Source organism: Papio anubis, chromosome X (assembly GCF_008728515.1).
Source record: "Papio anubis isolate 15944 chromosome X, Panubis1.0, whole genome shotgun sequence".
NCBI classification, from domain to species: domain Eukaryota; kingdom Metazoa; phylum Chordata; class Mammalia; order Primates; family Cercopithecidae; genus Papio; species Papio anubis.
Window position 1 is genome coordinate 35,295,996 of NC_044996.1, and position 23,380 is coordinate 35,319,375.

The window sequence follows — 23,380 nt, forward strand, 5'->3', positions numbered from 1 at the left end:
TAGCAAGTCAACAATGAATAAATCATAGCAAGGACACAAAAACAAAATCACTTTATAGAACCAGAATAGCTCTTAGGTCCAGTCAAGACAGCACTCTGAAAAGGGAGTTGGTCAGCCCTGGAAGAACAGAAAAATAAATGTCAGTGAGCAAAATCCTGACAGGGAAGAAAAAGGGGGTGATACAGGAATGTGGACATTGAATTTTTCTGTCCCACTGGCAAAGCTGTTTACCCTCAGTAGGGCCTCCAGCTATTCTTAGACAAGTACATTTTTACAACTAATTTCTGATTCCTCACCAAGAAATCTACTTAACATTTGGCCTCCTGTATAGGCTCTGCTGACAGGGATGAAATGCACCAGTTATGCTGACAGAAATCTTCCTAGACTGCTTCACCATTATCATTACCATTTTCACAACAAAGTAAAAAATTAGCCCTTGAGAGATGCATGTGTGCTGAGGAAATGAGGTTTCCGAGTATGTGAAGCTGAAGACCTGCCTCCAGGATCATGGTAATGGTGGCAGGAAAGCTTCGCATACAAATTTTACCAACCTCACAATTTTACTAAGCGCAAGTCCTATCTATCTCTGAAGAAGCCACCTTTATCCAAGGATCCACGGCAATTCTTGTTTGGAAGCTATATTTGCCCTTTGAAGACACCAGGGGAAAATGCACAGTCAAATGTCAAATTAGACTGTACAGTCAAATATAGTCAAATTAGAATCATCATGAAAATAATCCCCAGTTTTCATATTATAATGGACACTGTTCCAGTTAGAGGGTTACAGAGTTTTAATACACAAAAATTATCACAACGGAATTTTTAATTTAAAAAATGCCTTAGTGGCCAGGCGTGGTGGGTCACACCTGTAATCCCAGCACTTTGGGAGGCCAAGGTCACCTGAGGTCAGGATCACCTAAGGTCAGGAGTTTGAGACCAGCCTGGCCAACACGGCAAAATCCTATCTCTACTAAAAATACAAAACAATTAGCTGGTCGTGGTGGCATGCACCTGTAGTTCCAGCTATTTGGGAGGCTAAGGCACAAGAATTGCTTGAACTCAGGAGACAGAGGTTGCAGTGAGCTGAGATCACACCACTACACTCCAGCCTGGGCAACAGAGCAGACTCCATTTCAAAATAAAATAACACAAAAAATTTTAAAATGCCTTAGTATCTAAATCTGAACCTTATGCTTTAGGCATATGAATAATAACACAGAAAAGGGACAGTAGAGGGAAAATTTTTTCAAATAATAATTTTTTTAAATTTCTTTCAAAGTTCAAGGTAAACAATATTAAACTGGCACTAATATAGTAGGAACCCAGATTATTAACAACTGCCAAGTCAAGCATACCTCTCTGTATCACACAAGAAACTAAATTCCTAAATTCCTTCCATTAGATTTTTTTTTTTTTTTTGAGACAGAGTCTTGCTCTGTTGCCCAGGCTAGAGTACAGTGGCATGATCTCGGCTCACTGTAACCACTGCCCCCTGGGTTCAAGCGATTCTCCTGCCTTGGCCTCCCAAGTAGTTGGGATTACAGGTGCACACCACCACGTCCGGCTAATTTTTGTATTTTTAGTAGAGAGGGGGTTTCACCATGTTGGCCAGGCTGGTCTTGAACTCCTGACCTCAGGTGATCCACCCAACTCGGCCTCCCAAAGTGCTGGGATTACAGGCATGAGCCACCACGCCCAGCCCTTCCATCGAATCTTGATGAGGTATGTGTGATGGCTCCCACGTGACTTTTGGCTTTGGTGAATCATTCCCACTGGTAGCTGCTGTATGACGTTATGCTCCACCCTGTAGGGAATCTGGTTCTCTTTTAAAATTTATCAAAAACCAAGGCAAGAGTCCTGAACTGATCTCCCCAGACCGATGTTCACTTGGCTGGACTGCACCTCTCTCAACTCCAGAATTCCTTTCTCAAAAAGAAAGGGAATTAGCTTCAGCATCTTCCTATTTGGATGCCTGGCCTTTTCATTTGCCTAATGGGACTTGCCCATTTCTTAGTGATGAAAGATATCTAAAATCTGATGCCAGATCCTCCTTCTACTTGCCAGCTGAGAAACTATTAGACATTACTTTAAAAATGGTGGAGGGCAGCCATTTACACTAATCTTTTCTTTTTCAAAGATCCTCTGCAAATCCCTGTCTCTCAACTTGATGAGCCTCCAATCTTAAGATTGAAAATGACCTCAAGAGTTTATCTCATTTAGCAACTTGGGACCTTTGAACACTTTCCTAAGCCCCCTAATGTACGAACTATCATAATGTCATCACTTCAATATGCCTCAGGGATAAATATACCTCAGTTTGGCCCCATGATGCTAATGCTGTACCCAAAGAACAGAAAGAGGAGAGGAAAATTACTTCTGCCATTCATTTTCAGCCTCAGGATGATAAACTTGAAAAAGGTCCAGACAGGATATCTCCTATCACTGATTGGAAGGAATAATCTGTGTTCATCACAACTGTAGGACTGATGGCCATCAATGCTGTCAAATGGCTAAAATAAATGAGCTGGCCTTAGGCAGAGGTCACCCTTTTTGGTCTCTATCTGGTTTCTTCAGGGGTAAAATGGAAGAAACAAGATTAAATGATAATATTAGGCTGAACCAAATAATACTGACAACATTCAACCATTTTGATCCATAAAAGTGGTAATTTCACATGGCTCAACCTAACAACAGTAACAATAATAAAAGCTAACAATTACCTAGCACTAACTCTGCGTCAGGTGCATTACAAACCTCATCTCCTTTAACGCACATGCCATCCATATTCAGTAGGTACTATTATTACCCACCCTGCCCCCAACAACCCCATATTTTACAAACAAGAAAATGGGAGCTCAGAGAGGTTAAGTGATTTGCCCAAAATCAAACAGCTTGAAAGGGGAAGAGATAAAATTTCAAGCACAATTCTATCTGATTCTGTCTCCTAAAATTACATTTAACTCTAAATTTATGTACATACACTAAGGAAATAGCCCGATTTCTAGGCTAGAATACCAGCCTGGCTACCTGATTGATCCTTGACAACTTAAGAAAAAGGGACCTGAAAAGCAACCTCTCCTCAGGGTTTCAGTTAGACACTTGGGTGATTATAGGGTTTACATCCAGAGGCGTTTAGGGTCTCTCTCTGAATTTCTCAAGGCTCAATTACCAAAAATCACCACTAAGACTCCAAATGCCTAAGGCCCTTCCTTAGGAGGAACAAGAGGAAGCCAACAGTATGTAACGGTGAACTCCAGTCTCACTGCTGGTAGTATCATTGGCTTCCACATTTAGAAGACCTCTTTTAAAATGCAAATACTTCTGACAAGCCTCAATTCTTCATCAATTAATGCCTAAGCCACAAGTAATACCTCAGCAAGCCAAGGGAGAGGAAGGCAGATAGCAAATTTCCCTCCAGACGAAGAGCATGTTCCATCCTGACTATTAAACTTTTATATACATTATTTTCTGTGTTCCGGCAAGCCAGGGAAACGAGTAAAGCCATACTTTATACGTAAGGAAACAAAGGCTCAGAGAGGTTAAGCACTTTATCCCGGGCTATAGAGTCAGTTAAGAGTGACAGTGCCAACCAGAAGCTAGTTCTCCTGACTCTTCCTGCCACCAAAGCTGCCTGAACTTGGTGCTTCTACAATTCACCAATGCAAAGCACTGTTGCTAATAACTTCTCATTCTGCCTACTCAAAATCCCGGACAAATTCAACCCCAAACACCCAACCCCCTCGCCGTCGCCACCCTGCAACAAACACATACACACTGAAAGAAGGTATGAAAACATTAAAAAAAAAAAAAAAAAAAACAGTTGAATAAGATTATCATAAAGAACCTGAAATTATCCAAACCTATTAACAAAAATTCACTTATATCAGTTGACTAGAAATCTTGAAAGTCTTCCTCCTTTTTCCTCAGGCATTATGGAACCCTCTATTCAAACACACCTGCCACTGACATCTTACTTTTTCACTTTCCATATGGCCATTTACTTTTACGCCACATAGTGCTTTTATATCTATTTGTCCATGTGATTAGCAAGATGGTAAATGTAAAAATTCCCTGAAAAATTAAGTGTTATAGAGATACAAGGCAATATAGCTACAGACAGGAACACAGGATCAAATTTTAACAATAACATAATTATTTATTGAGTACCTTAGAGAAAAAGATATCTAATATTTCCTGTCAAAGCAATCTCAATTGCATTTAATTGTCAAACAATTAGGAAATATTTTTAAGTGTTCACTTGTGTCAATAGTTGCTTCTGTAATTTCTCCAACTGAAATTTAAACACATCCTAAAATACAATTTCCACTTTGATATAAGATTAGAATTTGGCTTATTCTTGGCTCCAATTCATAGTGTTCACTTTACCTCATCAATGTAACATGTTGCAGAAAACTTACCTTATCTTGTTTGTCGCCAAAATGACTAAAATACCATAGACTACAATTTGGGCTGGCTCCCTCGGGTGGATTCCATGTCCATATTACTGTGCAGAGGTTTTCAACAGAGACACTCAAATTTGTCACAGGTGGTTGAGTTTCTGTTCAAATCAAGGACAAAAAAAATGAATTTATCAATAGTATTTTTAATGGTTTGCTTAATTCTCCCAAGTTCTGGAGGGCAAGATAGTAATAGCTGAGTTAACAATATCTAACATATACTGGGCCAGGGACTATTCTAAATATTCTACACATATTAATCCATTTAATCCTCACAACAATCTTTGAGATAGGGACTAGTATTAGCCTCATGTTTTTTTGTTGTTGTTGTTGTTTGAGATAGAATCTTACTCTGTAACCCAGGCTGGAATGCAGTGGCACGATCTCAGCTCACTGCAGCCTCTGCCTCCTGGGGTGAAGTGATTCATCTAGCCTGTTACTGGTACTACAGGCACACGCCACCACGCCTGGCTAATTTTTGTAATTTTAGTAGAGATGGGTTTTCACCATGCTGGCTAGGCTGGTCTCGAACTCCTGAGCTCAAGTGATCCACCCGCCTCGGCCTCCCAAAGTGCTGGGATTACAGGTGTGAGCCACCGCGCCCGGCCTACTGGCCTCATGTTAAAGATGAGGCAACTAAGGCAACAGGCACGTGAAGTCATTTGTTCCATATACCATGGTTACAGTAAATGAGGCAGAGCTGGGACTGTCACTTGAAAAGTGTGGCCCCAAGGTCACATTCTTAACCACTTTCATAGAAAAGAGTGATATTCTTAAATACTAATATTTCCAAGTTGTCCTCTTCCAGGAATTTGGGGTTCCCTAACCTTGGGATACACACCTCACTCAACACAGACTGTTCAGGCTGGGCACGGTGGCTCACACCTGTAATCCTGGCACTTTGGGAGACCAAGTGGCTTGAGCCCAGGAGTTTGAGACCAGCCCAGGCAACATAGCAAAATCCCGTCTATACAAAAAAAGTTACAAAAGTTAGCCAAGCATGCTGGTACATGCCTATAGTCCCAGGTACTGGGGGGCTGAAGCAAAAGAATGACTTGAGCCCGGGAGTTTGAGGCTGCAGTGAGCCAAGATCATGCCACTGCATTCTAGCCTGGGTGACAGAGCAAGACAGGGTCTCAAAAACAATGACAACAACAACAACAAAAAAAACAGATTGTTCAAAATCTCAGCAGTTCTATAAGTAAGTTTAAGAAGCTCATCTTTAATTCTGCTTGCTAACATGACCTGGTAATTGTTTTTTTATAGCTTTTTCCAAAGAAGTACTGAGAAAGAGACTTAGCAGCCCTTGTTCCCCTGAGGTCTGACACTAAACAGCTAGAGCTAGAGCTTTGACTAATCTGAAGAGGGAAGAGAAACAGGAGGAACTGTGAAACATAATTTTAAACTTTCCTGAGAACTTCTCCTGAGACCAAGACTATCAAAATCATCCCCCAGAAACTGGGTGATGGGTGTGCAGGAACCCTCTGTCCTACTTTCGCAACTTCTCTGTCCTACCTTTGCAACTTTTCTGTCAACCAAAAATTATTTCAACATAGAAGTTTATTAAAGTTATTTGAAAATAATTCCCCCAAATTTTCTAAAGTGATGAACGGAATCATTGCTAATTACTTAAGGATTATATAATAGTAATTTACCAAATGATAAGAGTTAAATCTTGTACTCTATGCACTAATACTTTGGAGTGCATTGGGCCTGTTACATAATCAGCAATATTTATACTGTTACCTTCCTCTCTAACTGAGCAAAAAATTCCACTTGTCCCAAAACATCAAACTCACAGGCACTCTGTAGTTGAGTTTTCTCATAGCAGCGACTTGGTCAGCAGTCTACAAAGGCCCTTGACCCTCAACATTCATTCCCTGGTGATTATTTAAAAGTCAGAAAACAGATGTTGACGAGGCTGTAGAAAACAGGGAATGCTTATACCCTGTTGGTGGAAATGCAAACAGGTTCCACCACTGTGGAAAGCAGTTTAGAGATTTCTCAAAGAACTTAAAATAGGCCAGGCACGGTGGTTTACGCCTATAATCCCAGCACTTTGGGAGGCTGAGGCGGGCAGATCACTTGAGATCGTGAGCTCGGGACCAGCCTGGACAACATAACAAAACCCCACCTCTACTAAAAACACAAAAATTAGCCAGGCATGGTGGTGTACACCTGTAATACCAGAAACTCAGGGGGCTGTGGCATAAGAATCACTTGAACCCAGGAGGTGGAGGTTGCAGTGAGCCAAGATCGCACCACTGCATGCCAGCCTGAGCAACAGAGCAAGACTCTGTCTCAAAAAAAAAAAAAAAAAAAAAAAAGGACTTAAAATGGAACTACCATTCAGCCCAACAATTCCATTAGCTGATATATACCCAAAGGAAAATAACTCATTCTATCATAAAGACACACGCACCTGTATGTTCACTGCGGCACTAAAAAGCAAGGACACGGAATTAACCTAAGGGCCCACCAACAGTGGATTGGATAAAGATAATGTGGCACATATACATCATGGAATACTCTGCAGCCACAAAAAGAATGAAACCATGCCCTTTGCAGCAACATGGATGGAGCTGGAGGCCTTTATCCTAAGTGATTTAATGCAAGAATAGAAAACCAAATAGCGCATGTTCTCATTTATAAGTGGGTGTTAAACACTGAATGCACATGATCATAAAGATGGAAACAACAGACACTGGGGATCACTAGACAGGGGAGGGAGGGAGGTGGGTTTGGGGGCCAAAGAACCACCTGTTGGGTACTATGGTTACAGCCTGAGTGATCAGATAGTTGGGACCCCAAGTCTCAGCATCATGCAGTTTACCCATGTAGCAAATCTGCACATGTACTCTCTAATCTATAATAAAATTTGAAATTAAAAAAAATCATTCCCTCTTCTAACTCTACTATCAATAGCTTTTCCCAAGGTCCAACTGTGAGAAGGAGCAGCCCACAGCAGGATAAGGCCTTGTGGAAGCAAAGAATTCCTGTTGCACTGCATTAAAACTGAGCTAGTACCAGGAAGCATCAATGGCTCAGGCAACAAAGCTATAGTTAGGATTTTAAGTGATTAAAAGCATGTATGACTTTCCATTTTGGCCTTTCTAACACCATATCAATGATATTTTTGAAGACAAATCATTTGTCAGGTAGAGAGCCTCTAATAAAAACATTGTTCCTACTGGAGACTACTATTTACTGTAGGATTATCTGCCTTATTCTGCAGTTCCCAGACACACATCCAACATACCTAGTTTAGCACTTCCAGTGCTCTCCCTACCCGCCTACCTCCCACTCCCACACAAATATTAAAGCCCTGATAATAAAAATATACCTATTTGTGGTTCATTTCAATTGTACTCCAATTTTCAAGGTAATTTAAAACCTTTTAAAACCTACTTTAACCTCAGTTTTGAAATAAAACAATAGCCTGCCCTATATTCAACCTTTTAAATGGGATTAATATTTTCCCATCTGTTTTGAAGTGTCCTTTGGTCAGATCTTCTAATTAGTTTGCATTTTGGGCTTCTTGGAGCTATCTGCTATCCTTTTCTTTTTCTCTTCTGGTTCCCTCCATATCTTTTGATTTTTCTACTTCCTACACTTTAAACACACACACACATGGATTCTGGGAATATGGCAAGAGTAGGAAGTACCAGACATCTGTCTCCTCACCTAGATAACAATGGTAGTGGCAGAATCTGTTTGATGTAACAATTTTGGAAGACTTGCAGAGTTATATTAGGAAACACTTATATTGAAGGCTTGCAATCTCCAAGGAAACGCTTGAACAACAAATTGCAATAAATTTCAATCAATGTCAGCTTTTACATAGTCGTAGCTGCCCATCCTTCATCCCTAACCCCATGGCAGGCAGCTGTGCACATGTTCCTGGAGCCCTCTGCCCACACCTTGTGGGCTCTGTGGGCAAAAGTACTCTGTCCTCCAAATATCAGGGATTTGTATTCTGATTACTGATTGCTGCTTCTGATCACAGAGGTACAGACAAAGAGGCTGGCAGCCATTGTGGTTGCACCTATCCCCATTGTTGCAGCCCTCCCTATCTAGCTAAAGTGATTTCCAGAAGATGTAAAAGAATGGCGCTCTTCCCTTGTCACCTCATTTTTCTCCTTTTCCACTTTTGGGAGCCAGGCATTAAAGATTAGAAATTCTAAAACGACGACAGAGGCTGGGCATGGTGACTCACGCCTATAATTCCAGCACTTTGGTAGGCCAAGGCAGGAGGATTACTTGAGGCCAGCAGTCAAAGACCAGCCCTGGCAACACTGCAAGATCCCATCTCTACCAAAACAATTTTTTGGTTTGTTTGTTTAAATTAGCTAGGTGTGGTGGCATGAATCTGTAGTTCCAGCTCCTCAGGAGACTGAAGTGGGAGGATCACTTGAGCCCAGGGATTCGAGGTTACAGTGAGCTATGATCACACCACTGCACTCTAGCCTGGGCAACAGAGCGAGACTAAGTCTCAGAAACAAAACAAAACAAAACAAAATGAAACAAAACTACATATACAGAGAAAAATAGAAAGTGACCACACATGCTCAGGGAAAGCCCAGAAAAAAACCTGAGAAGACTAAGTTTACACTTCAGGTTGATGCTCAACACACAGCCTACAATAATCAAAAAAATAAAAACAATACATAAAACAATAACAAAAAACAGCAAATCCTGGGGGAAGGGGGGAATCTGGTTTCCAGAGAAACCAGATTTAAATGTCCAGTTTTTAACAAAAAATCACAAGGCAGACAAAAAAACAAACACACAAACAAACCAGGAAACTATGGCCCATTCAAAGAAAAAAAGTTAAACAACACCAAACCTGTCCCTGAAAAAGACCTGATGGCAAATATATTAAAGAAAGATTCTGAAACAAATATCTTCAGATGTTCACAGAACTAAAGGAAGATGTAGAGAGAGTCAAGAAAATGATATGTAAGCAAAATGAAAATACCAATAAAGAGACAGAAAACCTAAAAAGAGACCGAAAAGAAACTCTGGAGCAGAAAAGCACAACAACTGAAATGAAAAATTCACTAAAAAGAATCAAAGGTAGATTTGAGCAGGCAGAAGAAAGAATCAATAAACTTGAAATTAGGGCAATAAAAATTATTGGGTCCGAGGAACAGAAAGAAAAAAAGATTGAAGAAAAGTGAACAGAGTCTAAGAGACCTGTGGTATACTATCAGCAGACCAGTGTACACATTATGGCGGTTCCAGGAGAAGAAAGAGAAAAGGAAAGAAAGAATACTTGAAAAAATAATGAGCCAGGTGTGGTGGCTCATCCCAGCACTTGGGGAGGCCAAGGCAGGCAGATCGCCTGGGTCCAGGAGTTCAAAACCAGCCTAGCCTACATGGCAATACCCTAGTTCTACTAAGAATACAAAAATTAGCTGAGCGTGGTGGTGCACATCTGTAATCCCAGCTACTTGGGTGGCTGAGGCAGGAGAATTGCTTGAACCCGGGGGGCAGAGGTTGCAGTGAGCTGAGATCACACCACTGCACTCCAGCCTGGGTGACAGAGTGAGACTCTGTCTCAAAATTTTAAAAAAAAAAAAAAGAAGAAGAAGAAAAAGAAAAAGAAAGAAAGAAAGAAGAATGGATGATAACTTCCCAAATTTGATGAAAGGCGTAAATATAAACATTTAAAATTTAGATGACGCAGTGAAAGCAGTACTATTGGAAAAATTTTTAGCTATAAACACTTATATTAAGAAACAAGAAAGATCTCAAATCAGCAACCTTAACTTTACCACTTACGTAACTAGAAAAAGAACAAACTAATCTTAAGCTATCATGAGGAAGGAAATAATGAAGATTAGACCAGAGATAAAAGAAAAAGGGAATAGAAAAATAGAGAAAATCAATGAAACTAAAAGTTTCTTGAAAAGATCAACAAAATGGACAAACCTTTAGCTAGATGGACTAATAAGAAAGAAGACTGAAATTACTAAAATCAAAAATGAAAATGAGTATTTCTCTAGAATCATTACTATTGACTCTAGAGAAATATAAAGGATTATAAGAGAGTACCACGAACAACGGTACACTAACAAATTGGACAGCCTAGATGAAACAGACACATTTCCAGAAAGACAAAACCACCAATACTAAATCACAAAGAAATAGCAAATCTCAATAGACCTATAAGTAGTAAGGAGATTGAATCAGTAATAAAAAATCTCCCAACAAAGAAAAGCCCTAGACCTGATGGCTTCACAGATAAAATTCTACCAAACATCTAAAGAACTAATACCAAATCTTCTCAAACTTCCTAACTCATTCTACGAGGCCAGCATTACCTGATACCAAAGCCAAAGACGCTACAAGAAAAGAAAACTATAGACCTATATGCCTTATGAACACTGATGTACAAATTCTCAACAAAATAGCAGTAAAGTGAATATAGGGGCATATCAAAAGGATTATAGACCATTACCAAGTGGGATTTATTCCGGGAATACAAAGATGTTTTAACATACAAAACTCGATCAATGTAATATACCACATTAACAGAATAAAGGGGAAAAAAACTACCTGATCTTCTCAATTGATACAGAAAAAGCATTAGACAAAATTTACCTCTCATGATAAAAACACTCAACAAACTAGAAGTATAAGGAAATTGACTTAAAAGTTATATATGAAAAACCCACAGCAAACATCACCCTTAATGGTGAAAGACTGAAAGCTTTTCCTTTAGGGTCAGGAATGAAACAAAGATGCCCACTTTCACCACTCCTATTCAACATAGTACTCGAAATTCCATCCAGAGCAATTAGGCAAGAAAAAGAGATAAAAGACATCCAGTTAAAATAAGGTGTAAAATTATCTCTGTTTGTAGATGATATGGAAACACATCCCATGTTCATGTATTAGAACACTTAATATTGTTAAGATGTCAATACTATCCAAAGTGATACCTGGATTCAATTCAATGCATATCAAAATCTTAACGGCACAGTTTTGCAGAAATAGAAAAATCCATCCTAAAATTCTTATGAAACCTCAAGGAACTCTGAATAGCCAAACAGTCTTGAAATAGAAAAACAAAGCTGTAGGACTTAGACTTCCTGATTTCAGAACGTACTACAAAGCTGCAATAATCAAAACAGTGTGTACTGGCATAAAGATAGACATACTGATCAATGTAATAGAATAGACAGTCCAGAAATAAACCATCACATGTATGGTCAAATGATTTTTGACAAGAGTGCCAAGACCACTCAATGCGGACAATCTTTTCAACAAATGATGCTGGGAAAACTGGATATCCATATGAAAAAGAATGAAATTGGACCCTTACTTAATACCAAGTAAAAAAATAAACTCAAAATGGATCAGAGACCTAAATTGTAAGACTAAAACTATAAAACTTTTAGAAGAAAACATAAGACAAAAGCTTTACACCATTGGATTCAGCGACAATTTCTTGGATATGACACCAACAATGTAGGTAACAAAATTAAAAATTGATGAATCAGATTTCATGGAAAAAATTTAAATGTGTGCATCAAAATATTCACAGAAAAAAAATGACTCACAGGATGGAAAAATATGTGAAAATCATATATCTAATAAGGGATTAATATCCAGAATATACAGAGGAGTCCTAAAACTCAACAATAAAAAAAAAACTCAATTCAAAAATAGGCAAAGGCTTAAATAGATTTTTCACCAACAAAGATATGCAAATAGCCAATAAGCACATGAAGGTGTTCATCATCACTAATATTTAGGAAACTGCAAACCAAAACCACCATGAGATTTCACCTCACCCCCATTAGAATGGCTACTATCAAAAAATAGAAAATAAATGTTGGCAAAGATACGGAAAAATTCGAACCCCAGTGCATAGTTGGTGGAAATGTAAAATTTCACTATGGACAACAGTATGGTGGTTCCTCAAAAAAGTTAAAGATAGAATTACCATATGATACAGCAATTCCATGTCTGGGTATATACCCAAAAGAAGCGAAAACAGGGTCTCAAAAAGATATTCTACACCTGAGTTCATAACAGTATTGTGAAATCGCTGAAACATGGAAGCAACCTACGTGTCCATCGACAGATAAACGGATAAGCAAAATGTAGTATATGCATACAATGGAATATTACTCAGCTTTTAAAAAGGAAAAATTCTGACATATGATACAACATGAACCATGAGGGCATTATGCTAACAGAAATAAGCCATCACAAAAAAGACAAATAGTATATCATTACATTCATATGAGATACTTAGAGTAGTCAAAATCATAGAGACAGAAAGTAGAATGGTGGTTGCCAGGGGTTAGGCGCAGGGGAAAATGGGGAGTAGTTGTTTAATGGGTGCAGAGTTTCAGTTTTGCAAGATAAAAAGAGTTATGGGGATGGATGGTGGTGATGGTTGCACAGCATTATGAATGTATTTAGTAACACTGAACTGTATACTTAAAAATGGTTAAGATGGTAAATTTTATGTTATGTGTATTTTATAGCAAAAAATTGAAAAAAATACAGGCACTGAAACTTTAAATATAATCTCCAAATGTTTAAATATATACAAATACATGTGAACTGTGTGTGTGTACAACATGCCTAGACATATACACGAATAAGTGATGATTATACTACTCGTAAAGGTCTCTAACAGCTCTTCGTGGATAACTTCAACATAGTGTACTGTTTAAGAGCACAGACTCTGGAGCCTGACTGCCTGAGTTTATATCCCACCTCTACTACTTGCCAGCAGGCAAATTACTTAACCTCTCACTTTTCTTATCTCTAATATGAGGATAATAATAGTAACCTCTTGCAAAGGGTTATTAGGAGGATTAAGTGAGTTAATACAACCAATGTGCTTAGAACAGCGCCCACAGGCAGTAAGTGCTATGCGTTAGCTATCTGCTTTATTTCTTTAAGACAAAACAATTCTAAAGGGTTGCTTGCTTGCTTTCTTTTTTTTTTTTTTTTGAGACGGAGTCTCGCTCTGTCACCCAGGCTGGAGTGCACTGGTGTGATCTCAGCTCACTGCAAACTCTGCCTCCTGGGTTCAAGCGATTCTCCCACCTCAGCCTCCCGAGTAGCTGGGATTACAGGTGCACACCACCATGCCTGGCTAATTTTTGTATTTTTAGTAGAGATAGGGTTTTGCCATGTTGGCCAGGCTGGTTTCGAACTCCTGACCTCAAGTGATCCACCCACCTCGGCCTCCCAAAGTGCTGGGATTACAGGCGTGAGCCACTGCGCCTGGCCAGGGTTGCTTTGGTTTTCTGTTGAATTTATATATGTCCCTGGCCTTTGAGACAGAACAAGTATCCCTTCTACCTGATAAGCTTCCCTTAGGCACCGAATTTCAATGATTTCTTGGGGATTGCACCACTGACTTCAGAAAAGGGAGTAGGAAGGGACCCAAGTATGTCTGTATCTAAACCTCAAATCCCAAGTCTGTACAGTCATGTAGCACAACATCCTATTTAAATTAAGAGTTAACACAATCTACTGTTTAATAAGAAGGCATTTTGCTTAGCTTATAGCTTTTGCTCTCGCCTGTCCAATCACAGCAGCTGGCAGAGGCATGCACATTTCGGGAAAAGTTAAGGAAATCACAAGAGTCATATATGAGTCATCTATCTCCTTCCCTTACATCCACTCAGGCATCAACTCCTGTTCTTTTTTTTTCTTGCAACATCTTTCTTAGTTACCCCAATCATGCAAATATACTCTGTTGTGCCCCACCAGGTGGGAAGATACCAGTAAGTCATGGTCCTGGACAGGAAGGGTTCACAGCACATTTTTCTAGTGGAGACCTGCAACCATAGATTCCTGTGTAGCTTCACACTCCAGGGGCTCCCCTACCCAGTCGTCTCTCTGCTTGCTTCCTCCTCCTGTGTTATTTTCCTCATGCTGTTCCGGACTCAGAGCTTTCAAGGGCAAATCAAGCTATTCTGCCTGGATTGACTTTACCAATGCACTCTCCTGCCAAGCCAGGCTCCTTCCTGACCACAAAGGAGCACACTTACCCTCATTTCTGGGTCTCTGCTCCTGCTATTCCCCCCAACCGGAATAAATTCTCCACCCACTCATCCAGATCTAGCTCAAGTTTTACCTCTTCCATAAAACTACCAACCTTCAGCTTTTTCTCTTTCGAATGCCTATAGTACTAGTTGTTTGGACCACACAGCCCAGCCACTATAAAGCCAGTCTCCAATGTACTGTCATTCGCTTCTTTTTTTGTTTTGAGACAGTCTTGCTCTGTCGCCCAGGCTGGAGTGCAGTGGCCTGATCTTCGCCCACTGCAACCTCTGCCTCCCAGGATCAAATGAGTCTCATGCTTCGGCCTCCTGAGTAGCTGGGATTACAGGGATGTAATCCCACACTCGGCTAATTTTTGTATTTTTAGTAAAGACGGGGTTTTGCCATGTTGGCCATGCTCAAACTCCTGGCCTCAAGTGATCCACCCACCTCAGTCTCCTAAAGTGCTGGGATTACAGGCATAAGCCACTGCACCTGGCCTAATATAGTATCATTAGCTTCTTAACAAATGGCTTGCACATACTTTCGTGGGTCCCAAGCAGTCCTGCCCTGCTACCCTGGGAGGTGTTCAGCTAAAGACTCGTGTCTTTTCTGCTGGGCAGAAGCACTGAGTACAGTGGTTAAGGGCGTGGCCTCTGGAATCAGGCTGCCAGGGTTGGAAACCTAGCTCTTCCACTTTGCCAGCTATGAAAATTTGGGCAAGGGTCTTGGTCGCACTGTGCCTCAACTTTTTCATGTACAAAATGGGACTAATAGCAGCACCTACAGGTTATATTATTGGTAAAGATTAAATGAAATGGTACAAGTAAAGCAGTTAGAAAACTGCCGGGCATACATGCCATATACATGCTAGTTATAATTAAGACATGCCACAGTGTGGGCCATTGAGTGGGACAGGTTAAACTAAGCTAGTAATCTAATCACTTTTATAAACACTCTGAGGATTAGAGCTGGAGGAGCTCTTAGAAGTTACGCAGTTCAACCTCCTCATTTCACAGATGAGAAAACTAACTGCAGCACAACAGAGAGGAAATGACCAGCCCAGAACCACTAAAACTCAAGTCTCACTGGAAACATCTAATTTTTTCCCACCATATCGCAATGCAATTCTATCAATACTTTTAACGGGGAGAGAAGTTACTGTTTTCTAAAGAAGCAAGTTAACAACAAACCATTGTGACAAAACTGATGAAGTTGGGAGTTGCCACTATTGTCTAGATGGCCAGCTGTTGTTTCAGGTGTGTGTGGGAGTGAGTCTGTAGGAGGGAGGGTGCTGGAGTGGCACTGTGAAAATCAGGAGACTAATGAGATGGGTAACTTTAGACAAGTCCCTTCCCTTCTCTGGACTGCAATGTCCCCGTATGATTATGGAAATCAGGTGTCCCCAACTGAACTAGAGGCCCTTGTGGGGCAAGAATTTTGCTATACACTCTCAGGTTCTAAGTCAACCTAAAGAGCCTGGCTCAGTACTAAATAAGGCAGACACCTGAATAATTATTGACTGACAAGCTTTAAGTCTCCCTCAGGTCTCTACTCAAATGCCACCTTTCAGCAACATGTTTTCTTCTCGATCCACCCTTTTTACAATGGCAAATCCCTTCCCAGCTGCTGTGTTTTTCTCTACTTAGCACCCTCCGACATATCATATTTACCCCCCCCCCCCATGTCTGAGGGCAGGGACCTGATCTGTTTTGCTCACTGCTGCATCCTCAGCCTCTAAAACACTGCCTGGCAGCATGTATTTTATTGACTGAATCCATAGAGGGCATCAAGGTTTCCTAATCAACATTTCAAGTTGGATTTCAAAGCACATTGGTAAAAACACACTAAGCATATGTAGGTGTTTGTGTCAATGTGATAATAAAACCTATACAGTTTGGGGCTTTCACTGTCACCAGAAACACACAGAAGGCCATTCCTTCCAGGAGCTGCTCCTAAGGAAGTCATTAACTCCCAAATTTTCACAACTGTCAGGTTGATTAGAAGTTACCAAACAGGGTGAGGGATACACAGGAACTCTCTGAACTATCTTTGCAACTTTTCCATAAATCTACAATTACTCTAAAATATAAGGTTTATTAAAGAGAGTGGGGCAGGGGGAGCATCTGGTGGGGGGAGCATCTGCCGGGATGCTGTTCTGGGTTTCCCAAAGGATTTCTTCCACGCCAGAGGAGGTCATGATCGTCACGTCCTTTTTCAACAAGGACTGAGATGTTTAGAGGTTCCCTTCAACTTCCACCCGCAAGAGTCACCCTTAGACAGTGAGGATTGGCGCGGCCTCCGGTAAAGAGCCCCAGCGCGTTCTCAGCTCGCCTGGACTTCGGTCGTGGTCCCCGCCTGCTCTGGCTCCTCATTTCCTCCGGGGCTCACAGACGACATTCCGGGCGCTGACCCGCGGCCCTCTGACCCCGCGGGCATGTTTCGGGCCCCCCGCCCCTGCAAGCCTGGACGCCAGCCTCCTTGGCTCTTCCCGACGGCCCAAGGGAAGTGCGACGACAAGTCGCCGTCCTGCTACTTCGGTGCCGCCACCTCCGCCGCACCCGGAGTTCGGGAAAACCCCGCAGCTCCCAGGTCCCACCTCGAACCGGCCCCAGTACAGGGCTCCAGAGACCCCGCGCGGGAAGCCGCAGCCGCCAAGCGCAGGGCCTCGCGAGGGCAGCCCCCAGCACCCACCCCAGCTTCGGCCCTCCGCGCGGCGGTGACCTCCCGGGCCTTTCATTCGTGACCCTCACCGCCCTCAGCCCTCGGGCCCAGAGGGTCGCACTCACCCGTGGGCGCGGCGCCCCCGCCCCCGCCGCCGGCGCAGAGCAGCAGCGCCCACAGCCCGCAGAGCCGCGCCGGCCGCTCCATGCAGCCTCTCGCCTCGGAGCCCGGCCGGGCTGGAGCCTCGGCAGTCCCCGCCTCCTTCGCTCCCTCTTCCACTTCCCGGCTCCGCCGCCCTGGAGGCTGGGGGCCGGCGCAGACGGGAAGGGCCGCCCCGCCCACCGGCCTCAGGTAACCTGAGCTGGCGAGAGCAGCAGGACAAGGCGGGGCGGTGCGCCGGCGGCTCTGGCAGCTCCTATGGCTCCTAGGGCTCCCAAGGCTCGACACCTGGCTCACCCGCAGCTCCCGGGTCCGGTCTCTGACCGAACAAAACTTCCTCCACCACGTCGCCGCCCAGTCCGGGCGCTACCCGGGCCCCCTCCCTCCGCGCGGCGGAGCCGGCGTCGCCGCTGCCTGCACACTTGCCGGGCCTCGGAAGCGCTAGGGGCTGTGCCCTGCCGGACACCAGGACCGAGTCATCTGCGGAAAACAGCCTTGGCCTGGGAATCTGGAAGCGTGGCTTCCAGCCCTTGACCTATGAGCCCTTGTTTGCTAGCGCTGACTCCAGGGTTAGTAATACCAGCCCTACTTCACTGGGTGGACTTGGGGACCCTGGCAGCACTGTGCTTTGTGAAAAGGACAAAGGGCATATTTGAAAGCTGGCAATACATATTGTTGATTTTAAAAGGAACATTCCAAACATGAGGGAGGGTACCATACGTGCGTTTTTTAAAGCACACGACCAGCTTTCTACATATTTTTCAAGGGGATGGGAGGTGAGTCAGAAGAATACACATTGATACTTGGGCGTCTATGAGGGTCAGTGAGGCTAGGAGGAAGGAAAACAAGAGTCCTTAGGAATTTCCTGCTGCTGCTGTCACAAATGACCACAAATTTAGTTTTATTTATTACAGTTCTGGAGGTCAGAAGTGACACTGAGCTGAAATCAAGGTGTGGGCAGAGCTGTATTCCTTCGGGAGATTCTAGGGGAGAATCTGTGTCTTTGACTTTTCCAGCTTCTAGAGGCTACCCACGTTCCTTGGCTTGTTGCGGAACCACTCAGACCTCTGCTTCCCTTGTCGTATCTGACTCTGACCCTCTTACTTCCCCTTTTCCCTTATAAAGACCCTTGTGATTAGATTAGGTCGACCAGATAATTCATAATAATCTCCCCATCTCAAAATCCTTGATTTAATCGTAACTGAAAAGTCATTTTTGCTATGTAAGGTAACATATTCACAGGTGTTGGGGATCAGGATATGGAATCATGGGAGGGGGACATTATTCTATCACATTCTCCCAAAAAAGAGTCATGTCTAGATGGATGATGAGAACCATAGTGAGGTGTATTTTGGCCGAATTAAGCCAATGCATATACCTGAAAACAGTTACAAAAAGTATACCAATAAAAATGCTGATAATATACCTAGTGTGGACCCCACCCAAAGGGCACAGGGATGTTTAACCTATTCAAAACAAAGGTTCCACTCTTGAAATAAAGGGCCTCAAATTCAATAAATATTTATGAAATCGTTCCAGGAACTGTAGAAGACACTCATCAAAAGCAAGCTCTGCTAACAGAAAGCTGCAGTCAGTTTGAGGGGCTGTGATAAGGGAAAGAACAAGGAATTGTGGGATACAAAAAGGGTGCCTTTTGGGAGGGAAGGAGCAAGGGAAGCTTCCAGGAGGAGGGCCTTACTGTGCTGAATCTCAGGATGTTGATTCTTGTGGCTAATGGTTCAGAATAAATTCCAGAATGCAGGCATGGTGGCATGCACCTGTAATCCGAGCTACTCTGGAGGCTGAGGTGGAAGGATCACCTGAGCCCAGGAGTTCAAAACCAGCCTAGGTTTGTAACAGTGAGACCCCGTTCTCAAAAAAAATAATAATAAATCCTGGCTTGCATATGTTATTGAACACAATAATGTTTATGAAAACAGTTTGTAAAGTATCAAGGCCTGTAGAACTGAGAGATACTGTCATTATTTCTAAATCCCTCCCACAAATAGGTCAGCCACTGTGTAACCCAAGGCCTTTCCTCCCCCACCACCACAAACATATACACTTGTCGACGTTTGCTATAAACATTATACGATAAGTTTATAATAACGTTTCCAAAATGGTTATGTCATCTGCCTTTTAAGGAGTCTTTAGTTGGAACAGGAGCCCCTGGGGACTGGCTGAGTCCCATCATGGGCACTGCTTGGCATAGATTGACCAAGTGCTTAGTAAAACAGTAATGGTAGCAAATGATTAGAAAAATAGGGATTGCAACTTATCATGAGCTTCCAGAAAAGCCCTGAGAATTTGAACATTGTGAGGAAAAAAACAAAGGGCAATGTGGAGAGGGGAGAGACCTGATTTCTTTTCACCAAGACAGTTCTGGCCGGCTGGACTTAAGACTATATCGTTACTTTCCCTTCTTCCCAACCCTAAAGATCATGCAACGATTTTTCAAATTTTTGGAAGGGTGTGGAAAGAGTCAGGAATGCTGTTTCTTCAACATAAAACTTTTATTTGTGATCTCCACGTACTGTGATTCAAAGAGCGTCTTGGACTGAATCAGACCACTGCCCTGGTCTGCAGGAAGAATGAAGACAGATAGAAGGCTTTCCAGGAACTGCAGTAGACAAGGAGCTTTCAGTTTGGCTTTGTGTAAATCAAAATCATGATGAGTCAACATCAAGTTTAACCCTTAGAGTCCTGATGACTTGGGTGTGAGACTACCAGTGGCCTTTCTTTCACTTTGGCCTGGGGTGGCCGGAGTTCTGTGCTGCCCTGTATACCTAGGCCACTCCACTGAACTGTTCTGACCCTTGCCCTTCTCGCTAAGGCTTCATCCTTTTCTGTAACTGGAGGCTGAAAAGGGCATATGCAAGAAAATGTCTGGCAGGAAAGAATGATGTCCCTCTTTCCAAAGTCAGGTGTCCTTCCATCCAGTTAGAGATACCTTCCTGAGTCCAAAAAGGACACAGACACCAGCATATTCCAAGGGCTTAGCTAAAAGTGCTGGTCCCTTAGACAAAAATCTCACAAAGGGTCCTCTAAGCAAAACCTCACACCGCTGCGAAACAAAGAAAAAGGAGAAGTTGAAAAGAGGGAATTTCCCTCCTGATTTTGGATCAGTGGCTCCCAACCAGGGCAATTTTACATCCCAGGGGACATTCAGCAATATGGAGAGATATTTTTGGTTGTCAAGACTGGAGCAGGGACGGGGGATGCTGTTCTTAATACAATGCACAGGACTGCCCCCAAAACAAAAACTATTCTACTCAAGATGACAACAGTGCCAAAGGTGAGAGATCCTAAGCTAGAATACTCTTTGTTGTCTTTTGTATTTGCTCCCCACCCACCCACTGTCCCCCATGCCTGGCCAAAATTAGAGATGAACGCTAAAAGTACTTACTCTTGACAACTCCCTTTCCTGTATCTCATACCCCCAGTTCCCCATCCACTGTCTAGCCCTGCAGTCACTTATTAGATGGTAAAACATCTCAGATCTATTCCTCCCCGCACCAGCCAATTTCACCTCTATGGTTCTATTTCAGGCCTTTATCACCATTCCAGCAACAGTCTTCAAACTGGCCATGAGAATCTACTCTTTACAAGACAGATCTTCCCAATGAGCAAATCTGTCCATGTCATTCCTCAGCTTAAGCTTAAGTGACACCCCTCCCTTCATCAAATGCCACAAAAGGCAGTCTCAGCTCCTCTGCCTTCAGGCTTGCCTCTTCAGGATAGATTCCCCACACTCTTCCCAGCTTCACTTCCAGCCAGGCTTCCAGGTCCCAGGTGGCTGACTGGCCTTCAGGCTGAATCTCCCTTGTGAGCAATTGTGTTTGGTCCATATCATGTTGGAATTCATGGGAATCTAGATGCCAAAGTTTTTTTTAAGACGAGATTTTGCCTAAGGCCCCAAATTTCCAGCTTCTCTTAAGAAATCAAAAGTCCTGGTAATGTTGGACCTGTTTCAGTGTGGAAACAGTCAGCAGATGTCAGATGGGCTGCCACCTTGTTAACAGGGCATGTACTTCCTGTCTGCACAGGCCCTAGGGCTCCCTATTGCTCCCTGGCCTAGTCAGTGTTTCCTCACTTACGACTTGCCCGGTTCTTGTTTGTCACCTGTGATATTTTCTCACTACAAACCTTTTCTCTTGCTGTTCCCTCTATCTAAAATGCTTTTCCATTTCTCAAGTGTCACATTTTTTAGTGGCTTCTCTAACTCCCAAATGCAAAATGCTTTGCTTCCTCCTGTGTGTGTGCTCATAGCACCAGACACCTTCCTCTATCAGATCAAATCACACAGAGGTTTGTGTGCATGACTATTTCTGCCACTGGATTCAAGCTCCTGGAGGCCAGACTGTCCAGGGTGACTCCAGGGTTTCTACCTAGGAGGAGCTTAGTGGTGGTAATCTGATTGAAAGGAACAATCCCCAGGGACCTTGTCTTGGAGCCATGTGTGTACAGCAAGAGCTCTACTCTTACTTAGATTCTGAGTGGATTGAGTCGGGGGAGCTTGGAGGAAGGCATCCTCTGGTACCACAGAGAATATAAAGATGAATGGAACATGGTTAGTGACTCATAACTCGTTCTCAGTGTTTGGGTTTAATTCAATTAAAGGTCCTTGCTCTTCAGCAAGTGGTTTTCTTCTACAGTTTTAGTGGAGTTCACTCAAGGGAGTGTTGCTTGCACAAGAGGCCACTGACAGGACCCTTTGGGTTTTGCCTGAGAGTAGGCATGCTTCTGGGTGACTGGGTCAGTGTCCTGAAACCCATAGACCTGTGGGCTTCCAAATCTTACGGCAGTTTTTGTTGTTGTTGTTGTTTTGAGACGAAGTCTCGCTCTGTTTCCCATACAGGACTGCAGTGGTGCGATCTCAGCTCACTGCAACCTCCACCTCCTGGGTTCAAGAGATTCTCCTGCCTCAGCCTCCCAGGTAGCTGGGATTACAAGTGCCTGCCACCATGCCTGGCTAATTTTTGTATTTTTAGTAGAGATGGGGATTCGCCATGTTGGCCAGGCTGGTCTCGAACTCCTGACCTCAGGTGATCCACTTGCCGTGGCCTCCCAAAGTGCTGGGATTATAGGTGTGAGCCACTGCACCCAGCCTACAGCAGTTATTAAATTAACTCTTTAATTCAACACGGCACCCTCTTTACCCAGAACTCTCCTATGCTAAAGTCCTCAAGATGGCTTCCAAGGCCCTACCCTATCTGACCCCATTATCTCTCTAACCTTCTCTCCTACTGCTGTCCTTGGCTCCCTTACTCTCTTCCAGCAACACTGACCGCCTGCCTGTTCCTCACACAAGCTAAATGCACTCCTGTCCGAGGGTCTTTGCCTTGACTTTTTCTTTGGCTATTTACTCTCTCCCCGTCAAGATATCCTCATGCCTCACTCCCTGGCTTCTGTCAGATCTCTCACTGAGGCCTGTCCTGGCCACCCCATTGAAAACTGCAAGCCCCATGGCCACTTCCTCTCTCTCCTCCCGCTTCCTGGGTCATTTGCTCTCTACACTGGAATGTAAGCTCCATCAGGACAAGAAGTTTTTTCTGATCGGTTCCCAGCGGGATCCCCAGCACTCAAAACTACATGTGGTACATAATACATGCTCAATAAATATATTTTAATTGAATAAATAAATTATACATTTTTCTAGGTACTGTGAAGAATACCAACCAACAAGCCAAAGGCCTGCTCCTAGGAGACTCCTGGTCTAAGTTGTGGAAAGGTATAGAGAGCAATTAGAGAAAATGCAAAACGCAAACAAACAAAAATGGTACAAATGCTCTTCTGTGGTGCAGGTTCAAAGAAAGGTGACACAGGCCTGTGTGGTTGACATTGCTTTTGAAGGTTTCTTACAGTAGGTGGGAGTTGAACTAGACCTTGAAGGATGACCAGAATGAGAGAAGGAGGTTAAGAGGAGGGGGAGAGAGAGAGAGAGAGAGAGAGAGAGCAGTCAGTTTATGGCTTGACCTCATAAGCAATAAGAAGTCACAGCAGACTTTTACAAACAAGATGCTGACATAATATGTGGTGTTTAGCTTTCTAAGATGAATTACCAAGACTTCATTAATTCT

The 23,380-nt window shown here is 42.9% G+C and overlaps 1 protein-coding gene across 2 annotated transcripts in view; it reads right to left on the reverse strand.

The window, feature by feature from the left end:
- IL13RA1 (interleukin 13 receptor subunit alpha 1) overlaps positions 1 to 17,575 on the reverse strand; it is a 74,626-nt gene extending 57,051 nt beyond the window's left edge. The window contains exons 1-2 of one of the 2 annotated variants that reach the window (XM_031660521.1): positions 17,267 to 17,575; positions 4,419 to 4,558 (exon numbers count right to left, since the gene is read on the reverse strand). In XM_031660521.1, the coding sequence (XP_031516381.1) occupies positions 4,419 to 4,558; positions 17,267 to 17,348 (222 nt within the window). In that variant the 5' untranslated portion in view covers positions 17,349 to 17,575. The remainder of the gene's footprint in view (positions 1 to 4,418; positions 4,559 to 17,266) is intronic. The other variant, XM_031660520.1, reaches the window with a different exon arrangement.
- Between the last annotated feature and the right edge of the window lie 5,805 nt (positions 17,576 to 23,380).